The sequence below is a fragment of the Molothrus aeneus genome, chromosome 6 (assembly GCF_037042795.1).
Source record: "Molothrus aeneus isolate 106 chromosome 6, BPBGC_Maene_1.0, whole genome shotgun sequence".
Lineage (NCBI taxonomy): Eukaryota > Metazoa > Chordata > Aves > Passeriformes > Icteridae > Molothrus > Molothrus aeneus.
Genome location: NC_089651.1, coordinates 15,753,446 through 15,781,242, shown reverse-complemented (window position 1 = coordinate 15,781,242; position 27,797 = coordinate 15,753,446). Strand labels below are relative to the sequence as shown.

At 50.1% G+C, this 27,797-nt stretch overlaps 1 protein-coding gene across 1 annotated transcript in view; it reads left to right on the top strand.

The window, feature by feature from the left end:
- Positions 1–6,301: 6,301 nt before the first annotated feature.
- CD81 (CD81 molecule) overlaps positions 6,302–27,797 on the top strand; it is a 34,318-nt gene continuing 12,822 nt past the window's right edge. The window contains exons 1-2 of the mRNA XM_066551331.1: positions 6,302–6,446; positions 16,752–16,866. Of these exons, the coding sequence (XP_066407428.1) occupies positions 6,381–6,446; positions 16,752–16,866 (181 nt within the window). The 5' untranslated portion in view covers positions 6,302–6,380. The remainder of the gene's footprint in view (positions 6,447–16,751; positions 16,867–27,797) is intronic.

Sequence of the window (27,797 nt, the reverse complement as noted above, 5' to 3'; positions counted from 1 at the left end):
TGATTCCAAACCAGTTTGCTATTTCTTGCCCTTTTGAGCGTGTGTTTGAGAGTTCCTACTGTCCTTGAAATACAACTTCCTCATGTAGCAGCCCCTTCACTATGCAGTTTGGATTGATGCCTGCAGCATGCTCCTAGAGAAGACACTGCTGAGCAAGTCCTTGCAAAGCCCTAGAAGCTGGCAAAGCTGGGTGGACCCTTGCAGTGCTGGAGTGTAAGCAAGCCAACTCCTGCCAAGGTAAAGCTGTGTTTATAAGCTGCAGACACACAAAATATTTTTGGAAGTAATAGTTGATAGACACATGTTTTTCTAACCAGGTGCAGAAGTAATGTGTTTGGAAAAGCAGCTGGCTATAATTCTCCTCTAGAAATGCAGCCAGAGGTGGAAGATGCCCCACAGAGATCTTGGCCAGCACAGCTGAAAGCAGTTGAGGTCAGAAGCTGCTGTGAATACACAGTTAGATCACACACATCCTGCAACTTTCACATGAAGTGTCATTGCAGCTCTCTCTGTTGCTAAAATGCAGCTGGGGAGAAATGTGATCTATTTCTTAACTCTGTAGTTCCTCTTCTGGGAGAATGAGCAACTGGCAGCAAGAATCAAACCTGTCCACTGAGAGATATACCAATGTGTGGGACAGAGGGAAGAATCTGGGGGTGAAGAGGGAGAGCTCTGGAGAAGTCTTGGAGGCTGTTTTGGAGAAACACAGGCTGTGTGTGTTTTGCAGCTTTTGGCCAGAGCTGTCAAACCCATAAATGACTGCAGGCCTGCTGGTGAACTCACTCCACTCCCCACCATGCCATCCCTCTCACCCCCAGCACAAAACTACTGCTACCTTCATCACCTGGCATTTGGGGGTCCCTCAAACAGATTTATACCTGGAGGCAACCTGCATATCTACCCCTGTCAGGAAGGTCAAGGGGAAAAACCCACCTCTGTACCTGCAAGGGATATATGTGATGGATGTTCAGCTTGCAAGGAAGTGGCACCCCTTAGGAGAAATATATTCTGATGAGCCTGGAGGTGCCCACCAACAGCTAAAGCCCTCCTGTCTTCCAGTTGCTATTCCCTTAGACTCCAGCAAGCAAAGAAGAAAGGTCATTCCCAGCATTTCTTGGAGGAAGATGCAAATGCCTTCATTGCTCACCCTGGAGTCACTGGCAATCAGCTAGCTGGGTTGTTTATATTATCCCAAAACAGAATCCCCTGGCTCCCCTCAGCATCACTGAGTGCTGTTGTTTAACCCCAGTGTGCAGCAGCTTGCTCACGGGCATGCTTGGTTTCTTTTTAGCCCTGTTACATCAGCAATGAACTATTCCAAGCCTTTATTCACCTACTAATGAATTATACATTGATTATACAATAAGAGCTCTCTGCATCGAAGGGCTGGGCTCTGGCACCTCCCAAAGCACAACTCAGCCCAGCTGTGACTCAGTCTTCTCTGATGCCCTGAGAAAAATGAATGTTCACTTTCTGGGCTCATGAGCTAAGAGGAGAGAGCTTCTGCTTGGATAGGAAGCCTGCCTGGGTTTTCACTCCTTCTGCTGGAGCTCCAGCAGGAGCTGATGCTGTCCTTCCCCCACCACTTATATAACCTGACCTATCACCATAGATACATTGATATAAATATTTAAGGATGGTAGAGAGACAGGTCAGGCAGATGGGAACCATTTGTTGAGTTTATTAGAAACAGAAAGTTCAGGCTCAGCTACAGGTCTCTGTTTGCTGCATCCCTCTCCCCTGAGGCTGCAAGGCAAGCACAACCCCCCGCATTGTCACAGAGCTTCGACTCAGTTTATAGAGATGGGCATGGGGATTTTTGGATAAGCAGGCACCATCCTCTCCTGCTGGGGCACAGAAAAGGTATTCTGAAAATGTCCCCTTAGACTTGGGGATTAGATTCCTCATGTTATTTTTTCTCTATTCAAAATGAAGGTTGGCTGGCTGGCTCCGCAGGGGTGTACAGGTCTCTTCTGAGGTGACGGAGCTCCATAGGCCAGTACATACACTGCAGTTTGCTTTTGCTCAAGTCTCTTCCTTAAAAAACAGCATTGTGAGGTGTTGGCTGGCAAGGAAGTGCCTGAGTGATCTGGGACTGTTAACCTCCCATGGAACAAATTTCTGAGTTTCTTATCATGAATCTCCAAAATGTCCTATTTAAAGATCTTTGATGATGTTGCTGTTGTTTGGTTTTTTGTGGTTTTTTTTGTTTGGTTTTTTTTTTTAACCACCAGAGGTAAATTGAAAATTCAGGCTATTTCTGCAGTATTTTGCAATAAAAATAAGAAGTGGTGGTTAAAAGCTAACTAGGACCTCACTAGAAAAATGTTGTGCATTTTTTCCCATGGTTTATTTGTCAGTTTTGAGCTGGCTGAGGAGGGCAGAGGGATTGTCATGCAAGCCCAAAGCATGCAGCCAGAGTATGACATCAGCAGCCAGATCTCTCTGCTCTCCCAGATCTCCTGGGGACCCTCAGTAGGTGTTTAGAGCCTGCCTTGATGGTCATCAGTTCATGTCCTGGTTGCCAGCTCTTCAGGCCCGTGTAAGAGCAGGGGAGGATGTGTGTCTGTCCTCTCCCCTCATCCCCCTCCCTCACTTTTTATAAAACAAAAGGGGTTTTAAGGGGAAGCTGCTGGAAGGCAGGCGGGCATCTCTGTGGGATAATCAGGCTGAAAGCCCCAGGGGTTGGGTTTTCTGAGTCCCACTGGTAAGGGATCAGTTCTGCTAACTGGGACTGGAGGCAGCATCTGCTCTAACGGACCCTGGTGAGTCATACCTAGAGGTGCCAAAACCCACAGGCTATTATAAACAGGTTCACAAAAAACCCCAACAACCCAAACCAAACAGACAGAAAAAAACACTGCAAGTGCCTCCTCTCTCAGCTGCTTCACTCTGCCTGCAAGCCCAATTGCAGAAGCTCATTCAAAGAGCCTCTTGGGGATGGGCTTATTTTTTTAATTTGGGGTTTGGGGAATTTTTTATAAAAACAAAAATAGAGGTGTTTTTTTTTTTTCTTTCAGGGATGAAGGGCTTGAGGGGAGGTAGGTAGCTTCCTCACAGCCCTGCCTGCAGCTGGCTGCTCTGTGAACGACTTCACGCCCTGAGCACTTGAACCAGCTTTTCCTCCTGAAGAGGGAAGTCATCAGCCCTATTCATAGCACTCACACTCAATGCTGCCATGTGATGTGACACCCAGACACAAACTGAATTTTTGCAAATTACTTTACTTGTTTATAAAGAGCTGGTAAGGCCACTGAGAGCCTTGGAAAGGTAGTTGTGGTACTTCAGAGGCTGTACAGTGAGCAATGCAGTGTGAGAAATGAGTACAAAACATGAGAAATGAGTGTACAACACCTGAAATCACACATAGTCCTGGGAAACAGTGTCTGTTATCTTGTCACTGCTGTGGTGATGGCATTTTTGTTCTGGTACCTAAAGGCCAAAGTTTTCAAATCTACCCAGCTGAGCTGCTTAAAATAACAACAACAAGAAAAGACAAAGCTTGAAATATTTTTCCACTTCCAACTTTTGGAGAAGACTCTTGGCATGGCCAGTTTAAACCCAGTAGGCTTTAGGCTGTAACTGGGAGCTTCTTGTTGTAGGAGATGGTGGGACTATGCCCCTGCCACAGCTGTCCCTGAGCAACATGTGATTCAACAGAACCTTAAGGAAGCTTCCAGAAACAGAACTCTGTTGGCTCCAAACCAAATTGATGCCTAATAGAATTTTTGGAGGATACAAAAAAATTCATTTCTTGTTTCCCATTTCCCTTCACTCCCCAACATAGGAGGAAAAAAGGGCAGGAAGCAAGAAAAGAAAAGCCACAGTAGGGGGGGATAAATGCAACACACACAAAAAAAAAAGCAATCCTAAGTTCCCTGGAAGCAGTTTCAATGCCACTCTTGTGGAAGTGATTGCACTGCTCTCCAGTGCACAAAAGTTGATTTGAGAGTCGTTTTCCCTCATAGGTGGTGGGGCTGCTGCTGCTGAAGGCCCTGCTGCTGCTGCTGAAGGCCCTACTGCTGCTGGTTCCTTCCTGTCCCACTCACAGACTCTCCAAGCAGCATCTCTGAGAGTTTTTCTGGGAACAGCCTAAGTGCATGAGAGGCTTCTTTGCTCATATAGTCTCCTGGTTTTTCTCCTCTTTTCTTTTCTTTTCTTTTCTTTTCTTTTCTTTTCTTTTCTTTTCTTTTCTTTTCTTTTCTTTTCTTTTCTTTTCTTTTCTTTTCTTTTCTCTTTCTTTTCTCTTTCTTCTCCTCTTCTCTTTTTTTGTTTTTTGGGGGGGTGAGGGTGTTTTACTATTTATAGCTGCAAAGGATGGAGGTGCAGAAAAGAAGATACCACTGTGGGACATTGCTGGAGCAAGTGAGCAGCTCTGGGATGCTGCCGTTATCCTTTGGGCTGATGAGCAGGAGCCACACAGGATTACAGCTATTGCCGTGACCATATGGGTCATGCTGATAATTCAGGACAGCAGTTACATGCATAAATAGCCTGGTGAACCTCCAGCTTTGTTGCTAAGTCTGGATGAGTGAATGTGGCTTAGAGACAAAGGGGTTATGAATCCATGGCAAGCCCACAATCAGGGACATACTCAGCATAAGTAATTAGGGAATGGAGCCAATTTCTATTCATTCCTGGTCCCTGCTGCCTTGTAGGGCATGGGCTGTTACTGAGGGACACAGAAAGTTTTGATGAACATCACAAAGCCCTGTACCAACTCATCCCTGAGGGCAATAGGATGATTTTGGAAGAAGCTGACTTGATTTCTACATACATGTGCAGGAAATGTGTGATAGCTAACAGCTCATTCCCAACTATGGGATGCATGGATGGGAAGACTATCAGAATGTGCAAATACTTGGCTGAGACACTGCTCCCTGAAATCCTTCAAGGGAGGGAAGTGCCCAGGCAGGAAGAGGGCAGGTTTCCCCCCCACATGACGCTGTGGGTGGGTGCCAGGTTCATATTTAGCTCGGTGAGGTGCTGACCTTGGCTGGAGCTGCTCACTGATGCCTTTTCCAGGCATCCTCCTGTGCTCTGGCTGTGTGACTTACCACCCTGCCCCTGGAGAAGTGAATGAGCTTCCTGGAAGCATCACATGGGGTGAGAGCTATTTATATTTCTAAGGATGAGTGAGTGGGCCTAAGTGGGTTTCAGCTGAAAGAGTGGGAAATTTCATCCTGCTTCTACTGGTAGCTTTGAGGGGGGAGGGTTTTAACTAAAATTTCTGAGCCTATTGATATGTGTCACCCCATTGGTTTTTTTTTTGTTTACTTTTTTTTGGGAAAAAAATGAAAGGATGTGTTAGGGAAAAAGTGGGGAAGGAAAAGGAAAAAAAGAAATAAAAAAAAGAAGAAAAAAGGGGGGAATCTTTTTGGTGGGCAGCCCTGAAGCCCCCCTGATGCTCTTGTTACCCAGTAACCAAAGGAAAACATCCCGAGTGGTTCTACTGAACTTCATGCAATTGCTTGCAGTACCGAAGCCACAAACTTAGGCAAAATTGTTCAGCAGAGCAGATTTGAGATAAAATAAGAAGAGGAAATGAGGATACGCTTCTCTGAATTTCAGACTGATGATTTTAATGCAAAAGACCTTTGATCTTTTTTTTTTTTTTGAGTGGGAGAGGGAAATCCCCTCATGAACGCACCCTCAAACTTTCCTGTATAGAAATACAAAACCTCCTGCAACCTATTCACAGAGGTTTCTCCCTGCACCCCAGGCTGCCTGGTGATATTTAGGAGGGGGCAGCAAGTTTTAAGGGATGGTGGTCAGGTTTGGGAGGTTCCTACAGCCCCCCAACACCTGCTCCCGTGGCTCCTACCTGTGTGTAGGAAATTTTGTTGTGAGCTGCCCCTGGAGGGCGAGAAGAAGGGAAAAACAAAGAAATAAATAAGAGCACATATAAAAAGGGGGAAAAAAGAAAAATGGGGGGAAGAGATGAGAAAAAATGAGTGAAGATGAAAGAAGGGAAGGGAAGGGGAAAAATTAAATAAGGGGGGAAAGGAAGGAAGGGAAAATTCAAAAGACGAAGAAAAAAGAAAAATAAAAAAGGCGGATAATAGAAAAATTAGGGGAAAGCAAAAAGGAAAAGAGGAATTAGGAAAAAACAGAAACTGGGGAAAGTGGGAAAGAAAAAGGAAGAAAAGAAAAATGAAAAAAGGAAGAAAAAACTGGGGAAACAGTAGACGACCCCCAGTTTTGGGAAGGCACAGGGGGTGCCTGTGCCAGCCCCGCTCCTGGGGCGTGTCCAGGGGCGTGTCCAGGGCGTGTCCCAGAGGCGTTTCCGGGGCGGGGCGCGGGGCCGGGCGCGGGGCGGGTTTTGTGCGCCCGCCGCCGCCCGCTCAGCCAGGCAGCACAGATTTGGGAGAGCCGTCGCCATGGGAGTGGAAGGCTGCACCAAGTGCATTAAATACCTCCTTTTCGTCTTCAACTTCATCTTCTGGGTGAGCACAGGGGCGGCGGGAAGCGGGGCTGAGCCCCCCTAGCCTTTAAATAAGGGGGCTGCAATATGGCCCGTCTGCCTGCGCCTGGGTTTAGCCTCCTTCTTGCCCCCCAGCACTGAGACTTGCTGTCTGGGATGTGCCTTAGGGGCTGCTTATTTTTCTTGTCTTTATTTTTTTATTTTTGGAGGGCGGAGGGGCTGATCAACCTTTGCTTTTTTATTTTAATACATGCATATGTATGTAATTGTACATGTATATTTTGTGTCTATTTTAAAAATAGATATATAGTGGGGGAGGTAGAATCGTAGGATGGTTTGAGGTTGGAAAGGACCTTTAAGATGCTCGCTGCAGATGTTTATGGGCGCCTTTCGGGGCGGGGGGCAGAGCCGGGGGGGCTCCCCCTGCCCCTCTCGCTGCGGGTCTGCGCTGGGGAAAGCGGCGCTCCCGGGAAGGAGGGAGGGAGGGATGCAGGGATGCTGCCAGGCGGAGGGAGGGAGGGGAGGTGCCGGCCGTGCCGCCCGCCGCAGAGGAGGGGGCGTTCGGCAGGCACGGGCGGTGCGGGGCCGGCCCGGGGCGTTCGGCACGCACGGGCGGTGCGGGGCCGGCCCGGGGCGTTCGGCAGGCACGGGCGGTGCGGGGCCGGCCCGGGGCGTTCGGCACGCACGGGCGGTGCGGGGCCGGCCCGGGGCGTTCGGCACGCACGGGCGGTGCGGGGCCGGCCCGGGGCGTTCGGCAGGCACGGGCGGTGCGGGGCCGGCCCGGGGCGTTCGGCACGCACGGGCGGTGCGGGGCCGGCCCGGGGCGTTCGGCACGCACGGGCGGTGCGGGGCTGGCCCGGGGCGTTCGGCACGCACGGGCGGTGCGGGGCTGGCCCCGCGCCCTCCGGCCCAGCCGGACCTGGTCCCCTGGCTCCGCGCCGGGCACCGCTGCCCCCGCCGCCCGAGGAGTTATTTTAGGATGCAAATTCTCTCCAGGCTGGAGAGGCTGCCTTTCCTGAGAAAGTTTTTCTTGAAATAATCCATGCAGACATGCGGCTAATTTAGCAAAAGGCGGCGTATCCCGGTTTCCCTGCAAACCAGGTTTGTCCCGGTTAGAAACAGCCTCCGGCAGAGCGAGGTTGGCTGGCAGGAGTCCCTCTCTTGCTCCTGCGGTCGGGGGCAACGAGGTATGCCCGAGCCGGCTGCTGGTTTCGTGTTTTAAATACTCTGCTTTCCATTCCACGGCATGCATTTTTGTCTTGGAAGTGAGTCCAGCCCCACCCTGGCAGGCAAGGCACCGCTTGGATGCTCCTTGTCCAGTGCCCTGTGCTCCTTGTCTGACATCCCGCTCTGTTGTCGAAGATTTGGGATTTGTTTTTTTTCTCAGGGCTTGCTTATAGTAGCGAATGTGTCAAGGAGGGCTGGAAGGGGAAGGGGACCGATGGCTTCCAGAGCAAACCCTGCGCTGGCACCTGGAGTGGCACTGCCTGGCTGGAGCCTCTGCTTGTGGACTCCTCCCTGGGGTGCCTGGGGAAGCTCTTTGGGGGTCCCCATCCCTGGGGGTGTAGGGCTTAACCAAAGGGGTGCTCATTTCAGGGCTGTTCGCCTTGTGTCTGGGCATAACACTGGCCAAGGGGGAGGTGACAAGCTCTCATAACAGCGGTGTTAATTGATACCTGATGTGTTGCCAGCTGCGTGAATGAGAGATAATTCCGGGTTGGTTTTTTTTAACCTTTTCCTCCACCCTTAAAATGGCCGGATGGAGGTGGGTATGGTTGTCTGTGAAGTGTTGTTCCTTCCGAGTTACTCTGCTTATCCCAGTTTTTTTTCCTCGCCTTCTGGTCTCGATTTCCTGCCATTCTTGTCGAAGAAGCTGCCGGCTGTGCTTGCGAGGAAGGGTCTCCTGGGTGGCAGGAAGGATGCTGGGGGCTCTGCACAGCCTCCACTTCTCAGCAGGATCAGTTGTTCACCTCAAAGTCTTGCAAAAGAGCTGATCTTTTATAAATGGGCATTTTGCTTCCAAGAGGAATTGCTAATCTGTATAATTGCCCCGTTATGACTTCTGGTGCCTCACCCTACCCTTTTGGAGGGTGCTGCTCCCTGTAAGTGGGGGTAGATGCTTCAGTTCCTCCCCAGGAGGGATGCCTGTGAGCTGGGACCCACTGGCTCCCCAAAACAGCTCCCAGTGCTGGACTTGCTGGTCCCCTTGCACTGTCTCCTGTGCAGACTGTGAGCCTGGATTTCATTAGAATTAACGAGGCTTTCTGTGGGGCTAGCCAGCTGAATGGTGGTTGAATACCAGATCTTGGAGTTTTCAAGCCCTTTTGCATTGCTCTTTAAACTAGTAGGTGAGGGGAATTTTAGGTTTACCACAAAGGCAAGTTAGCTGCCAACCTGGCACCCCCAACTGGGGAGGGATTCTGTGGTCAACAGCAAAGCGTGATGATCCTTTTTGCGGGGTGACATTTAAGGACAGAACTGGTGCTGCTGAGCACCCTTGCTGCAGGCTGGCTGTGTTGGGAAACCACCTCTAACCACAGGGAAGTGTGAGACAGGGCACCTGCAGCCCTTTAGTCCCGCCAGCTGGTTATTATGCAAGGGCCGATGGGCTCCCCGTGCTTATTTGCTTATGATTTGCTTTGTGTGCAGCTGCTGCTCGGTGCTGTTGATGAAAACAAGCCAGAATCAGAGCCCAAAGTTTGGCAGGCACCATGCTGAGCTGCACAGGAGCTTATTCTAGTGCCCAAGAGGAAGAAGGAAGCAATTCTCAGCCTTAGTTACTCTGATAACTTTTTTATATAGCCCCGCTATCCTGCTGGAGTGTAAATAAACTGACACCCCTCTGGCTTCCTCCCCCTGCCTTCCCCCAGCAGCACAGGGGGAATTTCTCAAAGCTGCTGTGTTGAAAAAGGAAAAGGTGACCCTGCTGCCAGCTCGTTCATTGTACCTGAGATGTTTCAGTTTTATTTGATTTTTTGGGATTGCTTTTCCTTTGTGCACGCATTCTTGAGAAGAAGATGCCAAGATTGTGCTTGCTCCAAGGTGGCTCTTGAGGGAGCAGTGGCTGCTGCATGGACCACATGTACAAAGGAGTGCCTGTCCCAGGAGAGAGGGTCCCCATGTGTCTCACAGTGCACCCACCGAGTGAAGTCGTGGAGGAGGCCATGGTCGGTATCTGCAGGCTTCACCTGGTTAGCAAAACACAGGGCTGGAGAGACAAAAGTTTTTCTGTGCTGCCAAGTTGTCCTGAAACCTTGGGGTAGCTGATGGCAGGTGGACACTGCCCTGTGAGAGGGAGCAGTAGCTGTTACTGGACAGTTTGGCTGTGGTGGGCAGCCTGAGCAGGGAGCTGCTTTTCCATCCCATCCCTAGAACTGGGATGGCTGGACTTTGGCTGTTCTCCTGGATGTTCCAAGCCCGATAGCAGAGCTCAGTGTGTGGGGCTGAACTGACCACTGCTGCAAAAGGTCCCTGGGGAGGCTGAAGCTATTTTAAAATATAATTAAACATAACCAAGGAGGAATTGACTTGCTTAGAGAAGGATCGCTCAAGCTTATTAGCTAATACAGCCCATGGCAGCCTTCCAGGTTGAGAACACCGCTGGCTGCCCTAGCAGAGAGGTGTCTAATTAAAAGGAAGAGCTTGCTCCTAATGCCATTTTCCAGGCACCGTCTAATTCTTCTGTGTGCTGAGGGGATGCTGTACAGCCTGGGTGCAAAGGGAAGGAAGGGCAAGAACAGAGGGAAGGTGGAAGTGAGAGTCTGTCTCAACGGGGGTGATTGAAAGGGAAGAGGTAGAGGCGCTGCGTATTTTCTTGTGCAACACCGGAAGATCTGTTAACTGTAGCCTGGAGTCTGCAAAGGCTGCTCAGAGACACTGAGTGTTGGTGATGAGAGGTGGCAGTGTGGGGAGGTGGCAGCTCTCTGTGGCAGTTGTCCCATGGTAACGCTTTTGCAGGGTGACACATGACCCTCCCATTGTGGTGAGGAGGGTGGCTGTGTACCCCTGCTTTAAACGAATAATGGAAGATCTCAGGGTTCCTGTAGCTCTGAAACACAGGTTTGAAATAACTGTGGACTAACAAAGCAGCTTGGATCTTGCTGTGGGTGCAGGCGTGGGCTGAGCACTGCTCCAGTGCCACTGGTGGCAGTGCCTGGCTGGTTGGGCTGCTGGTCTCCCTGGGAATTGCAGAGAGCCTGGTGAGCAGCAAGGACCTCATGCTGGTTTAGCATCTCCTTCTGCAGGGTTTGTTTGGAATCCTGGGACAATGTACAGGGAAGCATATTTCCGTGTGTGTTTGATCCTGCAGCTGCTTCATACCTGTCTTTGCAGGGCAAGGGAGAGGTTTCTTTAGTAGGCACAGGACCTACACTCAAGTTTTGTTGCTGATATCTTTCTGGGATGTTTTAGGGCACTCTGTCAAGTGAGCACAGCCCTTCCATCACCTACAAAACCTCTTCTGAAGTTTCTGTGTGCACAAGGTTGCCCAAGGGGGGTACCTGATTGCACTTAATGGGCTGGGCTGCAGCTGAAAGGAGGGAGTGCTGCTGGCTGGAATGGGGATGGCTCTGTTTCCCTGACGTTATTCTGCTATCAGCCACTGTAATACTTATCTTCTGCAAGAGCATTAACAGTGAGAAACACTTTGATCCTGCACTGTGGCAGTGCCTTTCACTGTACTATTAAGAAGGGAAAGCAGTTGTATCCCCATTGTAGTTAAATGCTTATGTACAGGGCCAAATTAATTTTAAAGCAATATCTCAAATTGTTTTCCTCTCTGCTGAGGGCAGTTAGACCCTGGGAAGTGCTGCTTCTGTCTGCAGCAGGGATCAGGCTGGGACAGGCTGGCAGCGGCCTGTGGGCATGGTGCTCCCCATCATAGGACCCTGCTCCTGGATTTTGGTGCTGGATTCCCATTCTCCTGCCATCCATCAAGCTTTATTTGGCCTCTGGCATGCTGCTCCTCTGGGAGTGTTCCTGTGGAGCTTGTTTTGAAAAGCTCTGCAGTGTTGTAGGGCTGGTAACTATAGGCACCAGTGGAGAATTTCTCTCCGGCAGGCAGCTCTATTAATAGCCGCTGCTGGAAGGTGTGCTGCTGGGAGCAGGGCTGCAGGCTGCTCTCCTCCTGCCTGCAGGGCATGGTGCTCTTCCCAAATGCCTTTCCTGCAGTTCCTGGGCAGGCCTTGCCTGCAAACTTTCAGCCTGACCTTTGGTGGCTGTGGAGCACCATGGCTGTGGAAGGCAGCAGAAAGCCCTCGCCTGTGCTGTCACAGAGCCCTATCTGCCACTGCTGCCTGTGAGTGCCTGTGCCAAGATAATCTTCTGGCTTGTGTGCCTCTCAGACTGCAACTCTGTGTCTTGCTGAAACCCCTTCCTCTGCTTACACCATCCCAAGGGTTCCAGGACATCCCACAGTCCACCCCACCATGCAGCCCAGCAGTGATCTCTAACACATCTCACCTTAAAATTTCAACTGACTCTTCAGTGTGAAGCCTTGACATTGCGACATGGAGATGGTCTCAGCATGGAACCCAAGTTCCCAGGTTCATAGGCCACCATTCAGCTGTCAGCCCTTTGCTGCACCCCACACCCTTTCAGCAGCTCCATGAGGTGCAGCTGTTGAAAAGAACAGAAGTTAATCTTCTGCTTTTCAGGAAGGGATGTGCAGGCTGTGGGAAGGTGTGGTGCTGCTTGGGCACATTCCATGTGTCCCTCTCTTTCCTGACTCAGTCCTCAGGCTGGTGGTGCAGGACCTGTAATGTGCTAGCATGGGTCTTGCAAGGGCTTGTACTGCCCTTCCAAAGGTAGTTTCCATCAAGTTACGAGTCTCTATCTCCTTGCTTTTTCTCTACTCATGCTGCTTCTCCTAGAGACCCACAAATTACCTGGGAGTAAAGCAGTTTGTTCCCGGCCATATGAGGGGTTTCTTGCATGTTTCAGCCTTGGCAAGCCCTTTACTTTTCTGCATCCTGGTTCCCCACACCTGCAAGGAGGGGAATTCATTGTCACTCCATCTCAGCTGCTTTGCAGGTAGTGTTGGAGAGGAGCCATGGGGAGCCCTGGTTGGGCTTCTCGGGTGGGGTCTGGGTGCTGCCCTCACAAAGGGCTCTGCTTCCAGGTGGTGTAAGGGAAATTGCAAACCTCTGCGGCATGAGAACCTGTTAAAAATCTCCAGTTGTCTGCCTTAATCATAAACCAGCTAAAATTCATTAAGCTTTCCTGGCAGCATCCTGCTTCTTGTTAGTAACTGTATTTCCCAGGCACCGTGGCGTGAGCTCTGCCAGCAGCGTTTTTCCAGCAAGGCGAGCGCCTCTCCCAGCCCTTGGGCTCTCACAGGTTGGGAAGCAGGACCTGGAGGCAGGGCCAGCCGTGGCTGTGGGAAGTGGCACTGCTAAAATACAGCATCATCAAACTGCTGGCACCTCCACAGGATGTCTGCCTGCTTTGCTTTGGCATGCCCAGCAAGCTGCCCTATAGCCAGAACTTCTTTCTTCTCCTCCCTTCCAGGAAGTCTGTTTCAGAGAAGGGTGGAGGGAAGGGAGCAGGAGGAAAAAGGCTGAGGGCAGCGGAAAGGAATGGGGAGGTGATGCACATCCTGGCATTTGTGAGTTTTAGGGAGCAACAGGTTAACGTGGGGGAAACTCACAAGTGGGGTACACCACATTAAAAGGGGAATGGGGTTATTCCTTGCACCCCTAATTCATAAGAATTTCTCGTGGGGAGGAGTGACTAAGCTGTGAAAAATGGGCTTGTTCCCTTGCCCCACAGCTGGATCTGGAAATTTTAGGGTGAACAGTATGTCCATTGGTGAGGCTCAGTCCAGGAAGGAGCCTCACTATGTGCACTGTGGATTGGGCAGCAAACCAGGACAGCACACGTGCTTTTATCATGGTGCTCATCTGTTGATAACCTCCTCATGGGCTGCCATTCCATCACCCACTGGGGACACAGGGCATGCCTTTTCCTGCCCCTAGGCAGCATTCCATGGGGACTCCCCCGCCCCCGTGTCAACCAGGAACAGCATTCCTGAAGAAGCAAGCCTTAGGCAGGGATGATCCAGCTGGAAAAGTCTAGCTGTCTGTGGAAGAAGCAATAAATCTCTGGAGGCTGGAAAATAGCACTAAAGAGGAAATGTCAGAGCCTGCAGCACCACCTCTGCTGTACCGGGAAGCTGCTCTGGGTGGGAGCTCTGGGGCCAGCCCCATCCTGGGGAGCACCACTGATGTGCCTTCCATGAGTGCTGTGGTGCTGGCAGCAGAACAGCAGGCTGGGCAGGTTGGATTTTGGAAAGCAGGTCAAAGTCCGACACACTGCTGGCGTCACTGAATTTGCAGCTTTTAGATTATTGCAGTCCCCAAAAATTTAAATGGAGAGCTGTGCTGGGCACTCAGACCATATAATGATCAGTGATGCCCCAGCCTCTGCAACACTGCTGTCTGACAAGCTGGGAACAGAAAGATCAGTGGGATAACCTGTGTGAGATTACAGATATCCACAGCAGAAAAAAAACGTGATATGTATGAGGATATGCAGCCTAGAGCATGATGCTGCCATCAGTGGTTGGAGCTCTTCTCGTGCTGGCAAACAGCAGTTGTAAGATGGAAGGGGGAGAAAACATCAAGCTTTTACCTGGAACAAGTTGTTCTATTAAAAACGAGATTATCCCAAGCAAGGTACAGTGGAAGGCAGAGTTACTGTGGCAGGCTGACAATGTTTTCTCCCTGTTGTTTTCTTTGCTTTGGGAAGAAAGAGCCTTAATTCCGTTTTGGGCTTCTTGGTGGTGGGAGGATGTATGGTTCTCATGGAAAAAGTTACTCATCGTAGCCCAAACGCTGTTTTCATTAGTAAGTGTATGTCATTTTCTCTTAAGAAATACAGCTGCTATTGGATTAAAGCTTCCATTCAGAGGTCTTCCATGCTCTGTTAAAAATGCAGATGGAGTCAGGCGGTGCGGGATGGATGTGTGATGTTCCTGGGGCACATTCAGGATGAAACCAGGAACATCTGGAGTTGGTTCAGCTGGCTGTCTCAGGCAGACCTCACTGCCGGGGTGGGTGTGATGCATTAGAAGAGGCTCCATCCCTCTAGCTGGTGTTCCCAAATGATTAAAAAATATCTTGAGGACCACTTGCAGCCTACTTTCAGTTCTGTCAGGCATTTTAAGGCAAATTTGGTTGGAAAGGAGCTGCTGGTGTCACCCCAACCTCGCCATGGGTGGCAGGGCAGGGTGTGCTGGGGTGGCCCTGCTGGGTGTGGAGGGCAGCATGTCAGGGCAGAGCAATGTGTCCTTGCAGGGAACAAGCCAAAACCAAAAAGGCTGCAGCCTTTTTTCTTTACCTCTTCCCAGCCAGAGAAATCCAAACTTTCCTTGGGATGTCTTCTCTCCTAGCAGCTACCAAGAGGGCTTTACTTTGAGTGGCATGGATTAATTAAGGGGCATATTCTTTCTTCTGAGAGTAAAAACACAAACTTTGTTATGCCCTCCGACAATGAACGAGGCACTCCAGGCTGGATTTGGGTAACTTTGTGCTAAGCCACAACCTGCCTTATTTGGAGCTGGACTTGAGCACAGACTGGCTTTCGTGACTTTTCTCCATAGCCAGTGTTTGGAGAACCTCAGGCTGGCCTCAGTGCAGGAGGGATGAGGGACTGTGCCAGCAGGGAAGTTGCATTGGTTGTTGTGGGAGAAGTGTTAAAAGCCTATTACTTTGGCAGACTGGGGAAAAGCAAAGATTTCCTTTCGTCTCCAGGAGCTGGTGGGGATTTTCTCCCTCCGATAGTGGAAAAGCCCTGAGAGCAGTTTGCCCTGTGAGTTTGGAAATGGTGTGGGTTTGCCCCAGCTTCAGTGGCATTTCTGGAAAAATCCAGTGGCTGGGATTTGTAGAAATGAGCAAGGAGGAAACCACTCAGCTGAGCTCCCAGGGGGGAAAACCAGGCTCCCATCGACAGCCTGTCTTGCAGATCCCAGTCCTCCTGTGTTCCTTGTTGTGCTTGCACAACTGGAGAATTTACACCTTTCCTGGAAAAGCCCTGCTTTTCTATTCTTTTCCTTTTCCTTTCCTTTTTTTTTTTTTAATTTGACTTTCATGGTGCCTGTCATGCCTGTAACTGACCTGATTCAGACTCTTTTAGAAGTAGCATGTTTCCACTTCTATATTCTTTGGTAGTTTTCTTCCTTTTTGTAAGGTGAATGGCTTCAAGGATTTAGGACACTCAAAATTGAATTGGCATTTGAACAGGTGATTTCAGCATTTCACAGCAGTGATATTGCAATTCTTAAGGGTTTGAGCTTTTTCCCAGATGTTTGTATTTTTTCCCTTCCTAGTTATACTTTTAAATGAAAGGGAGATGTCACAGAGGACACAGTGAGTCATGCTGGGAAAGCTCTCCCTTGAGTTCCTCCCTGTGACACCTTCCCTGCTGTAGTGCCCCATATCCGCTCCCACCTCCCATGGCCATTCCCAGCCCCTCCCTGAAAGAGAAAACAGTGAGGAAGTCAGTCATAGAAACTTCCCATTGTTTGTACATAAATATCCCAGTGGCTGAGTTGATGTCCCATGTGCAGAACGTCTCCTCCCACATCTGGAGTGTGTTTTTGTCCTTGCCCTGGTCAGTCCTGCATGTCGCTGCGCACACGTGGGTGTGGGTGCACTGCTCTTCTGCTGTTTTACTGCATGGGCAAGGCAGCAGTCTTGGCCTGGAGGCCCCCAAAGACGGTGTGGTGGGGCTTTGGCCTGACCCCATGTGGCCTTGCTCCACTTCAATTCCTGTATTAGGACATTGAGGAAAGAAAGCTCTGTGTGCCTGAGGAACACTGGGTGTGTTCGACTGGAAGCCTGACCCTGGATGTGCAGTAGTGTGCATGCAAGACTTGGGGGCAGAGGGGAAAAATGGACCCTTCCCCAACTTTGTTTGTACCTCACAGAGAAATGAAATGGGGTGATAACATCCCAGTTATCAACTGGGGCTGATTGTAACTTCCGTTGAAAAGCTCTCCTAAAAACCTTAGTGGCACATCTCCTGCTTGCTTCCACTGAAAACAATAATAAAGCATAATAAAATACCTCTTGAGAAAGAAATCTCCTGCAGGAACTGTAAAGGGCTTTGCACATCCCCAGAATGAGGGGATCTTCTCATAGAGCAAGGAAGATCATATGGCTCATGCTCTGTAGGGCACAAAGCATGTTGCAAGGGTGATGGTTAGAAAGGATGTTCTTGTATGTTTGTGGTAAGATGAAAAGCAAAGCTCCTGGCTGAAAGCTGCCAGTCTGGGTCTGATGTGGCTGGAGCAGTGGATAACCCTTGCTTCCCTCTGTTTTCTCCCCAGCTGGCAGGAGGCATCATCCTGGGAGTGGCCCTGTGGCTCCGCCATGACTCGCAGACAACGAATATCCTGTACCTGCAGCTGGGGGAAAAGCAGGCCCCCAACACCTTCTACGTTGGTGAGTAGCTCTGGGGGTGCTGCTCTTGCTCATGGCTGTGTGCCCCAGGGTAGGCTGCAGTGTACCCAAGAGCAGGCCAGAAAGCTCCAGGTGAGCACCAAGGAGGTCACAATGAAAATACCTCCCGCTGCCCTTGTACTCTCCAAAATATCCCCTGCTGTGCTAGCCCGAGCCTTTGATAAGCGCTGGCTGTGGCCCAAGAGCAGAGTCCAAATCCACAGCAGCTAAAAATGCACGAGGACGTGTTGTGGTGTCGTGGGTGTTCTCCAGAGCACGTTTGGGAAGAGGGGGGACTTCTTGGAAATGTGTCTTGTTTCCTGTCCAAAGGGACGTAAAAGTAGCAGAGTGGCTGGCAGTGGAGGCAAAGCTCGGTGAGCTTTGTGTGACTCATGTTCTCCAGGAGGGGCAGGTGGAGCCTCTGTGCTCTACGGTTAAGCTGAGCATGATTTTTGTTAATTTGACAGCGTGCTGGAAGCTGAAACCCCCTGTTTTTCCCCTGTTCTCCAATGATCCCTCACAGACAAGGGGGAGAGGCTTGCAGGAGGGGCTGGCTGCCAGTCAGGAGCTGGCTTGGAGCACGAGCTGACGGGGCTGGGAACATCGTCTGATCCCATGTCCTGTTCTCACCTGTAGCTAAAATTACTTTCTGGAAAGGGTTTTCCTTCTCATTTCCCTGCTTGCCCATGGAACAGCATGCCTGAGCCCTGTCCCTGGCTACAGAAGATGCCCCTGCTGTAGATAGCTGTGGGTTTTTCTCTCTTGCTGTCTCTCTTCTCCTGCCTCACACCCAGAGCTCTATTTGCAGCATTTTCCCTTTGTAGATCTCATCTTTAAAAACAGAAAAGGGAGCTCACAAGAAGTTAAACTCTCCTTTCCAGGAACCAACCTCTCCTTCTTTTGGGGGGCTAACAACTGCTACCTCCCTAGTTAATAAGTTCTCTCCAAACCTGGGGGACCTGGAGCATGGGGCAGGGTCCCTCCCTCCTGCCTGTTGAGCATCTTTTACTCTTCCACCCTTATTTTGTCTTTGTCCTCAGCCTTTGCTGTTCACAAGGCATTGGAGAAGGACTGTGGGTCCCCTTTCCAACACCCGTGAGCAGCCCATGAGTTGAGGCTGGCTGTCTTTTTAAAGTTATATTCAGCAACAGATTGGCCTGGATTCCTTCTGGCAGCTGTAATTTCCATGCAGTAATAACAGCAGAGCATTTCTTTCAGTTGCTGCCTTTCCCAGCCAGACCTCTGGAGTCTGAAGACTGGGATTTCTTTTTGCTTTCCCCCCCACCCCTGCTCCCCCCATTTTTCCTCTCTCTTACAACTGATACTCCCTCCTTTTTCTTCTCTGGCATGCAGTATACACATGCACACAATGTTCCTGCTTTTGGGAACGGGAACCTCTTTGGGCTTGGCCTCCAGAGCTCTGTTGTTTTTTTTTTTTCCTTTGCAAATACCATCTTTTGGTGTCTGGCACAGGGTGCTGGTCCCGGGATTTGTCAGGAGGCTTTTAAAGGCCAGCCAGGCTTTGCTGCAGGACAGGGGGAAGCAATAAACACTGTCAGAGGAGGAACACTTCCATCATAGGGTGTGTACTGAGTGAGAAGGGAAGTAGGAAAGCAGGGATTTGGTGTCTCCTGGTTTCTTTGTGTGTCCTTTTCCCTACCCCAAAGCTGGAGCTGTTTGTTAAAGGCTGTTTTTCCAGGGCTGTCTCTGTGTTATGGGAGAGGAAAAATAATGGATTTGAAGGAAATGGGGAAGTGGGAGAAAGAAGCTGTGGGGAACAGCAAAGCTGCAGAGTACCAGGCATGATACTTCAGGCTGCAGCAGGAGCAGGAGAGGAGCAGTCCTTGCCCTCAGCTCCCAGACCAGAAGATCAGAGCAGCCACCCCTGCAGCCCCCAGGGCGCAGGCAGCTGTTCCCTGCTGGCCTTTCCAGCCCCAGGGAAGGGGCTCCTGCGGGCTGGGGTTTCCCACAAGCGCCACCCCCTCCCCAGCAGCTTGGCACTGCCTGCACAAGTTGTCTTGTGGGCTGGCCTGGGAGGTTATTAAACAGGCCCTTGTTCATGGGCTTTTCCTCAGCACGGCGTGCAAACCATCTGATCCCCTAACCACTTGTTGCAGTCTTGGCTTTTGACACTTCCATTTTGGCTCGGGATCCAATGCTCCAGCAAATGCTTTAACTGCTTCAGCACTGTAAAGACCAAGCAGTACCAGGGATGGGGATAGCAGGAGCACCTTAGTTTCATGCTTTCCTAACTATAAAGGAAAATATTTCTTCTTCATCTGAGCTTGGCTTATGGTCTGATAGACATTTATTTGCTTTATTTGAAGTTCAGAAATCGAAATCTTTCTTGCTCTTGAATAACACTGTGTCTGGAATGCTTTGTCTGTCTGGAGGCTGGGAAGATGTTGGTCCCAAGGCCAAAAACATCCTCCAGGATAGCTAGAGGCATTGATAAGTTGCTATCAACTGGCTAACTGCTTCTCAGATATTTACTGATCCTACACATAAAGTACCATGGGAAAAAACCCAAGCAAATAACAAAACTGTGATTCAGGGTGTTATGAGAGCCTGTGGAAGGCTGAGCTGGTCTCTCTGCAGATACCAGTACAAATTGGAACAGTTCTGATCTCTCCACAATAAATTAGTGCTGTGGTGTCACTGCTTTTAAGAGCACCTGGGGATCTTGAAAAAGCAAGTGACCCTGGACTTACTACTTTTGCCCTTTCTTGGTGGGATGATAGTGGGATGAAAAAGCCAGGTTTCCCATCCTTCAAAGATTTGGTTATGTGGTGCCTGGAGATGGTGTTGTGAATGAAATGCTTTGGGGTGGGCAGGAACACAAACCTCAGCTCTTGTTTGCCTTAAATCCACACCCCAGGATCTCACACCTGCCCCTTGCTGGGCTGCCTGTGTGCTGGAGCATCCCTGGGTGCTGGTCCCTGCTCTGCCCTTCCTGTGCTCTCCCCAAGCTGCCCAGCAAGGAACAGAGCACAGCAGCCGGACGGTCTCGGCTTCGCTCTCTCCTGCCAGATCCAAAATAGGAAATGCGCCTCCAGCTGCTCACAGCAAGTGACAGGGCAGCACGACCTGTGGCTCTAATTAGCTGGGCCCTGGGAGCGGGGCCAGCCAGGACGGGGAGTGCAAAACCCTCCTGAGCTGGGGTGCGGTTTTCCACGTAGCTTTTGGGGTGAGGAGGGAGTTTGCTTTGCCTGTGTCTAGGTTTTGTGTGTTTCAGTAGTAAATCCTCTGCTGGGCAGTGTCTCCTCCCTGGAGCATGGTGGCACAGGGGAGGAGTGTGAGGTTTTGGACAGGCATACAGTGGTGGGGTAAACTTTGCCACCGAGGCTGCTGCCACCGCTGCCTCTCCCTGTCATCCTGGTGGGTGTCACTGTCCCAACAGAAAGGCAAGAGGGGTTTTTTGGTGGAGGAGTTCCTTAGGTAATGTTTATCCACCTCCCAAGCCAGTCAGGCAGCAAAGCCTGGGGGAGGCAGGTGGGGGACAGCTGAGGGCAGCAGTGACTTGGGGCTAAGGTGGTGAGTGTGCCTGTGAGTCCTGCTGAGGTGTGGAAGGGACATCAGCTAATGGGCACACAGACTTCCTTAAGAGGTGAATCAGACTGTCTTCACCATCCTCCTCGGAACAAATACAACCCAGGATAATGATTTCTGCCCTGGAAACAAGTTCAAGCTGCTTTTCACGCAGACTGGTCTAGAATAAATGGGCCAGTAAGCACAGGGAGGCTTTGAAGTCTTCCTTACAAATGAGCACATATCTGAGCTGAACTGCAGCTGCTCGCAAGCTTTCATGGGTGTCTTCAGCATTTTGGAAGTCCTGTCATGAGATTTTGCTGGGCTCAGGGAAATCTGCCCCTTGCAGAGAGGAGGGACTGCTAAGTGGCAGTGCATAGGGTAGGGGTAGGGACATCTCTCTGAGCTCTCCCCAGGTTTGCCCATTGTCCTTACAGCACATGAGGATGCCTTGGCCACCCTTGCCATGGGTCCCAGATGTGACCAGCAGTGACAGCCTATCACCCAGACAGACCTGTGTTGGCTAAGTGGTTGTGGAGGAGCTATCCCTTCCATCCATAACTTAGTAAGCCTTTTTAGCTAATTTAGCTTAATTAGCCTTTTCAGGACTACCTTGGATGAGAAGCAGTGATCTCTGGGAGGTTTTCATTGCAGGGGGGGCTCAGCAGAGCTCCGGTGTGTTGCCAAAATTCTAGAGGTCAGCAGTGCTGCAATGGCTGTGGACCTGCCATGAGCAATGAGAAGGTCTTGGTTTCTGTTCCCACTCCCATCCTTGTCCCCACCCCTCTGGAAATGTTAGGCATCTTCTAGACATGGTGCCAACTTCCATACATCGTGGGGTTAGACTCAGCAGCACATCTTTTGCTAGACTTGTTGTGAAAGGCCAGAGAAGAGCCTGAGGCTCCTGCTCTGTAGGTTCTGTAAAAAACACCAGTCAAAAACCACCTTCAGTCTTGGCATGAGGTGCTGCAGGGGTCCCTGTGGATACACAGAGCTGGTTCAGGACTGGTTTCCTCTCTCACCCATTTGTGCTCTACTTTGTCAAGGCCCCCTGTGTTGGAGATTTTCCACCAGACACATGAGCTGTGGTCAGGTTTGCGTGCTTGGCAATGGAAACCAAGGTTTGCATTTGGCCTTGAACCACACCGAGCAAAATGGATTATTTAAAAAATAATATATGTGGATTTTTAAAAATAGAAGTACATGCATTTTTCTGTCTTGGAAATAAACTTACTTATAGTTAAGGACAACAATTTAATTATTTAGTCCCTTAAAGGGAAAAAACCAAAAGCTGAGTTTTACTTGTTCTAGATTTTCCTCTAATCACTGTCAGATCAACTCCTTCAATAATGCTGGAATTATTTTTAAAATAGTTTTAAGGCAAAACACTTTTGTTGTACTTTCCTTTCTGGCTTAAACAGTGTATCTGACAGAATAGGGGATTTTTTTTTTTTTGTATTCTTATCACAGAATTCAGTTTCTATTAAGAAAGCAACATGTTATTTCATTGCATTTCCATTTAATTGTAATTCATTCTACCTCGGTCATGACCAACTCCTGTGCTTCATTTGCTCTGCAGACTAAAACTGGTTATGTCTTTAAAAATACACGGATAGCATCAGGTTATTTTGGGTTCAGATCTATCCAACTACAACTAATGTAGTTGTTATTTTCCTTTGTCTCTTCCCACTGGCTTTGCTGCCCTGGACCTGTGCCAGAGGTGGCTCTTTGCTCTTCAGAGCTGTTTAAACCTGTAGCTTGGACAGTTTTCCGTAGAAAACCTGCACTGTGTTCAAAGCATGCAAAACCCACAAGGAATCCTCCAGTGGGATTTGTGCTTTTTTCGTGGGTGAGATCCCAGGGCACATAGAAATGCCCAGAAGTGCCCTAGGCTGGGGCAGGAGTGCATGGGGCAGCATATTCCAGCCTGGCTCACCTGTGCTGTGCCACCCTTGTCCATCCCAGTCCTGGAGATGTGCCATGGACTTCCTCCCAGCTTTTGCAGGTGTGCTGAAGTTACAGAGCTTGAGTCTCCTTCCAGTGTTTCCTGGGTAGGCAAAGGAGAAGAAGCCTGACTGTGGCATCTGTGTGGAGTGGATTTGGGTACAAGTGTGTGCACATGAGGATGTTCTTTGGGGCTTTCCCCACCACCCCTTTGTGTTTCTGACAGAGGGGTGCTCGTGCCTTCTTCTTGCCTTCTTCTTTGCACATGAGGGCAGCATGTCCAGGCTTTCATCTCCCCGTGAGAGCTCTCCAGGCTTTGTGACCCTGTTGCTCCATCTGGAAGTCATTAGCAGCTACAGAGCAGCAATGTTTTCCTTGGGAAAGGGGGTGGAGAGGAATGGAGGGGCTTCCCACTTGTCATCTTCCAGCAAACCCTCTCTTTTTCCAGCCCCCCTCTCTCTCGCCCCACTTTGAAGAAAGCGCTGCCAGCTCTGCTGGGCTAATTCCACCAGGCAACTGGACAAAAATGTCTGGGAGACCCTGCTTTGCTGGCTGGCTCACATAGCCATCTTTTTCCTGCCCCAACCCTGCCCTGAAGGGACTTTCCACTGTGCCTGTAACTTGCTCCTGAGCTGCCAGGAGGAACATCGTGGTCATTTCTTTGGCTACTGGGAAGGGTGTTCTTCCACAATGGGTGGTGTGGGGCAGGAGGGAGTCTGCCTGCCAGTGTCTAATGGTTCCACCCTTCCCTGCAGCAGCAGTGGTGATAAGCCCAGTGGACTTCAGCATCTCCAAGCCAGGAGCAACAGCAGGGTAGCACTGAAGCCTCCCTCCTTTCCTCAGAGGCTTGCAAAACTCTTGGATGTGCAGAATCTCCCCACAGGAGCCTGTTGGGAGAATAAACATCTCTCTTTTGTCTGTTCTCAGCCCCTTTTTAAAGCCCATCCCATGGGGAGGGCAGGCACAGCTTGGAGAGCTGCCTGGCCTTCCCAGGAAGCATGGTGTTGTGCTGGGGGGGAGGGTGTTCTTATTTGATTTCTTTTTTGTCTTTTGGAAATACTGCCATGGTGACCTGGAGGCAGTGGCTGGCTTCCATTTAGCCAAATGAGTTAAGGATGCTGGGAAAGGATTTAAATGAGGGGAGAAGTAGGGTGCTGTCCAGGAATGCCCATGCCTGGAGCTGCACAGCGTCTCTGATGGCCATGGAGGGGGCATGGGAGGAGAGCTAGCCAGGGCTGGCCTGCTCCCTGCTTCTTTTAGAGGGACACTGTGGTGCTTGTTCCTTCTTTTATTTGTTTTTTCATCGTGTCCTTTTTTAAAGACTGTTTATTTCTTCCTGTTTTTTTTTTTTTTTTTTTATTTCTCAGCAGGGACAGAACATGGGTTTTACAACCCTGCAAGAACCAGCTATGCTGCTTTAATGCCAAAGCAAGTACTGACACTGAATACTGCCTTTTTTGCTCCCTTCCCTGCTCCCAGAACTGAGCATCCTGCTTCCTACCTGGCCTGCAGGTAGAGGGCCCTCCACGGAGGCATCTTCTGCTTGAGCTGGGTGCTAAGCTGGCCTCTTGGCTGCTTTTTTTTTCTCTTTCCCACCTAGCATCAAACCAAGAGAAGTGCTCAATTTCTATCAGTTTCCTGTCTCTGATGTTTAAGGGCTTTGCTAAAGCTTTACAAAATCCCTGCAGCCTAAAGCAGCACATGCCCTGGTTGTACTGGGGAAAGAGGGATGGTGTTTGGCCCACTGCTGCTGCTTTTTCTGATCATCATGTCCTATCATGATGCTCTTGAGGGAGGAGATCATATCATGGCTCCTGTGATCATGCTTGGAATTCAGATGAGGAGGTGAAGCTGAGAGTGGTTGGTCTCTCTCCTAAAGCTTTCTGCTCGAAGGCTCCATCTCAGAAGGAGATAGAGGACTCCAGGCAGTATTGACTCCCCTCCTCTGACTTCTCCAACTCCCAGATACAGGTCCTGAGGCTCACAGCTTGCTTTGGTGTGGGGCTGGTTATGTGTGGCAGTTGTAGCAATCTTTCTTGCTGCTGCCTTAACAGAGAACCGTGCCATAGGGTCAGAAATCACAGTGTAGTGCTGCTCAGGGATGTGGAGGTGCCTTGGTACCGTGAACACCTGTGCATGATTTGCTCACTGTACCTGTGGCTGCAGCTCCAGCTGGTCTCTCATGCACTGCTGCTGGGTGAGGGGGCAGCATGGCTGTAGGCACTGCAGATTGCAGTTTATACCTCTCTCATTTTACTTTTTGTTTACAGCAAACAGCGCTGCTTGTTGTAAAACCCCAGAGAAAGCTGCAGTAAAAATGAGCTGGGAAGTGGCATGTGAAAGGCAGATGAAGCCTTGCTCTTGCCAAATTGTGCCAGTTTGGGTGGAGCCCTGAAGGAGCAAATAACCATTGTAGTCATGAGTTCCTCACCCAGGAAAGGATTTAGGGGTTAACCCTAAATGCTTACACAGAGGAGGGAGAGGCTTGTGAGGAGTCTCCTGTGACTGTGAGGAGGATAATGTGTCATCTCAGGATGGGATGACAGGTGCCTTGCTCACAGAGACGGAGCCCAAAACCACAGCAGGCGTCATGGTCCCTGTGTGCCAGGAATGAAAGCTAAGATGTGTCAGGCTGCTTTCTGGGAAAAGGGCTTGGTCGTTCCAGTCTGCACTGTGATTGCTGTGAAATAGTCCCCCAGCTGCCTGGCATCCAGTCTGAAAGTGGAGACCCTCCCACCAGCCCCATTCCTGGAGGGGAAGGATGGGTGTGGGAAAACAAACACCATTCAAAGCATGTGGCTGGGCACTTGGATTGCCTTCCTTTGCTTTCTCAGCCTTCAGCATGGCATTTCTGTGGCAAAACACCGCTGGCATTCCTCATTGCACATGCTATTTTTGCAGTAAGTACTTTGTGCTTGTTTTTAAATAAGCTCCAGCTCAGAGTCCTGCTCTGCTGCCTCCCAGGAGAGGCTGTCGTGTTCTGGCCCTCGGTAACAAAAGGCAGCTCCATAACAGCCACTTGTTTGTGCCTGGGAATGAAGCTGGCTTTTATTCCAAAAACCTTCCAGGGGTTTTTTGTGGTTTGCCAAGCTCAGGCCAGTCACTGCTGCCCTGTCCCCCGCCTGGCTGCACATTCCTGCTGCTCCCAGCGCACCGGCCGCATCCGCTGGGCTCCGCTCAGGAAGCTGCACGTGGTGCACATCTTCTCCCCTCCCCTCCCCTCCTTTCCTTCTTGCTGTTTCCTCACTTGATAGCCGTGCTGGCTCTGATGAGGACCTGGTGAAGTGAGAGCAGGGAGAGAAGTAGGAAGCCAGGATGTCACTTGACAGTCCAAGGTCTGCACAGCCTGCCTGGGGTGGGAGTTCAGCAGGTCAGGATTGGTTTTGTTTTTTTTGAAGCTGCCAGAAATCCCAGCAAGAAGCAAGTACAGAGGTCACTGGAAAGCTTCTCTAAAACAGCAAATGTCTGTGTTTCCTCTTAGTCTCCTCCATCAGTTGAGGGTCTCACTGGGCTTTCATTTCCTAGTTTTCAGAGCAAAGCTTTCTTAGCCACTAGTGGGTCCCGTGTTTTCCTGATGATCTCAATATCAGAAAAACATCTTTTACAATGAGAGCAATCATTCACTGGAAAAACCTCCCCAGGGACATGATAGAGTCCCTATCACTGGAGGTTTTCAAGATATAATTGGGCAGAGTTCTGCATAGTCTCTCCTAAGGTTCCCAGTCTCACAAAAGGTTTGACCAGGTCATCATTTGAGGTCCCTTCAATATGGGCTGCCCTGTGACTGTGATCTGGTAATATTTGTTCAGCCCAGAAGGTGCCTTCAGTGTTTATTTAGAAAAAAATTAGAACAAAACCTTCTGTCTGTGGTGACCTTGTTGTTGGGGTTTCAGCATCATGCTGCTTGGTCTTCAAATGTGCTGCATCTGCTTGTTACCCATATACTGGGGTGGTTAGCATGAATAGTGACTTGTCAGTTGTGGAAATGACTTGCCCCTAGCACAGCTTTGTCTTCTCTCTACTGTCCTAATGGGTGAAGAAGTCAGAAACTGCTGCACTCAGGGATGAGGAAAGTTGATTTTCTGACTTGTGATGAAGACTTGTCAGTTGAACTGCCCAGCGCTTAAAATAGAAAAATCTGCCATGGTTTGGGTTGAAAACCCAAGCCAGCAGCTTTGCTGGTACAAGCTGGAGTGGTGAGGGCTGATTCTTGGGCATTAGCAGCTTCTGGTGACAGTGAGCAGACCATTTTTGGGACACCACTGCTGATATGTTGTTCTTTGTGGGACAGAAGTTATGCAGTGTCTGACAGCCTCCATCAGTCTCTCTAGGGCTTGGCAGGTGTCCAGCAGACTGCCTTCTTTGTACAGGGCTTATTAATGCCTTCCCACCACCTCCAAGCCCTTTGGGGCCCCTCTGTCCTGCACACAGCCCAGCCCACTGTTTGCCATGCTGTCTCCCTGCCCAGCTGCTCCACCTCATCCTATCTCCAGCCACTGGGACAAAACCACTTCCTTTCCCTTCAGACAGGCCTACACAACTTCATCTGCTGGCCTGTCCTTTCCAAGGAGCTCTTCTGGGAGGTTTCTTTTGCTTGTTTTTCCTTTCTTTGCACACCTTCACCTAAGGAGGTGTCTCATCCCCACTTGGGGAGCTTTTTGCCTGTTGTTTTTCCATGGCTCCCGGGCGCTGCTGAAGCCCCTTCAGAACCCCTCAGGAGGCGCAGCTCGCGCCTCCGGCCCCGTCGCTGACAGTGCTGCCGCGAGGATGTCGGTGTCTCCGGCCACAGATCCCATCAGGTTTTGTGAAGAGGGGTTTCCTGCGGGGTCAGCATGCTCCATTGTGGCACTTCCCCTGCAGCTGGCTTCCTCCCTCCTGCAGGGCCTAAAAATAGAGTGAGCACGGTGCTGCTGGGACACGCCGGAGCGTGCTGGAGCCGCTGGGGCGGCCTCTCCGTCACCGCCACTCGCCAAGTCAGCCCTGGCATTGGTGCTTGGGCTTTTGGCGTGCTGGTGGGCTTTGTTTCAAAGAGGGAAGAAGCGGGAGCCAAAGTCCAGCCTTTCCCAAGTTTGAAGGATCTGTAAGGGAATGTTAAACAAGTGGAGACCGTTATTGTGTATCTGGTGTTTTAGAGAAGGGTTCTGACTTCACTCTGCTCTCGGTGCATGGCCTTTAGACTTTGCACTTTAATTATCAGAAAATTGTTTAAAAGCTGCAGAGATAAGAAAAACCTTAAACATCACAAGCATGTACAAACAGTTTTAATCTTGAGGTCTGTTTATATGTTAGGGCTGTTCCTAAAGGAGAGCTGACAGTCTGATTAATAACTATAAAACTTTTTCACTCATAGCAGAAGAAAACATTTCATTGAAGGGATGTGTCTCCCAACCACTAGTAAGATTCACTGTGTTGCTGTTACCTCTGGGATGCCCCATGTTCTTTCACCCTCATCATGATTCTTT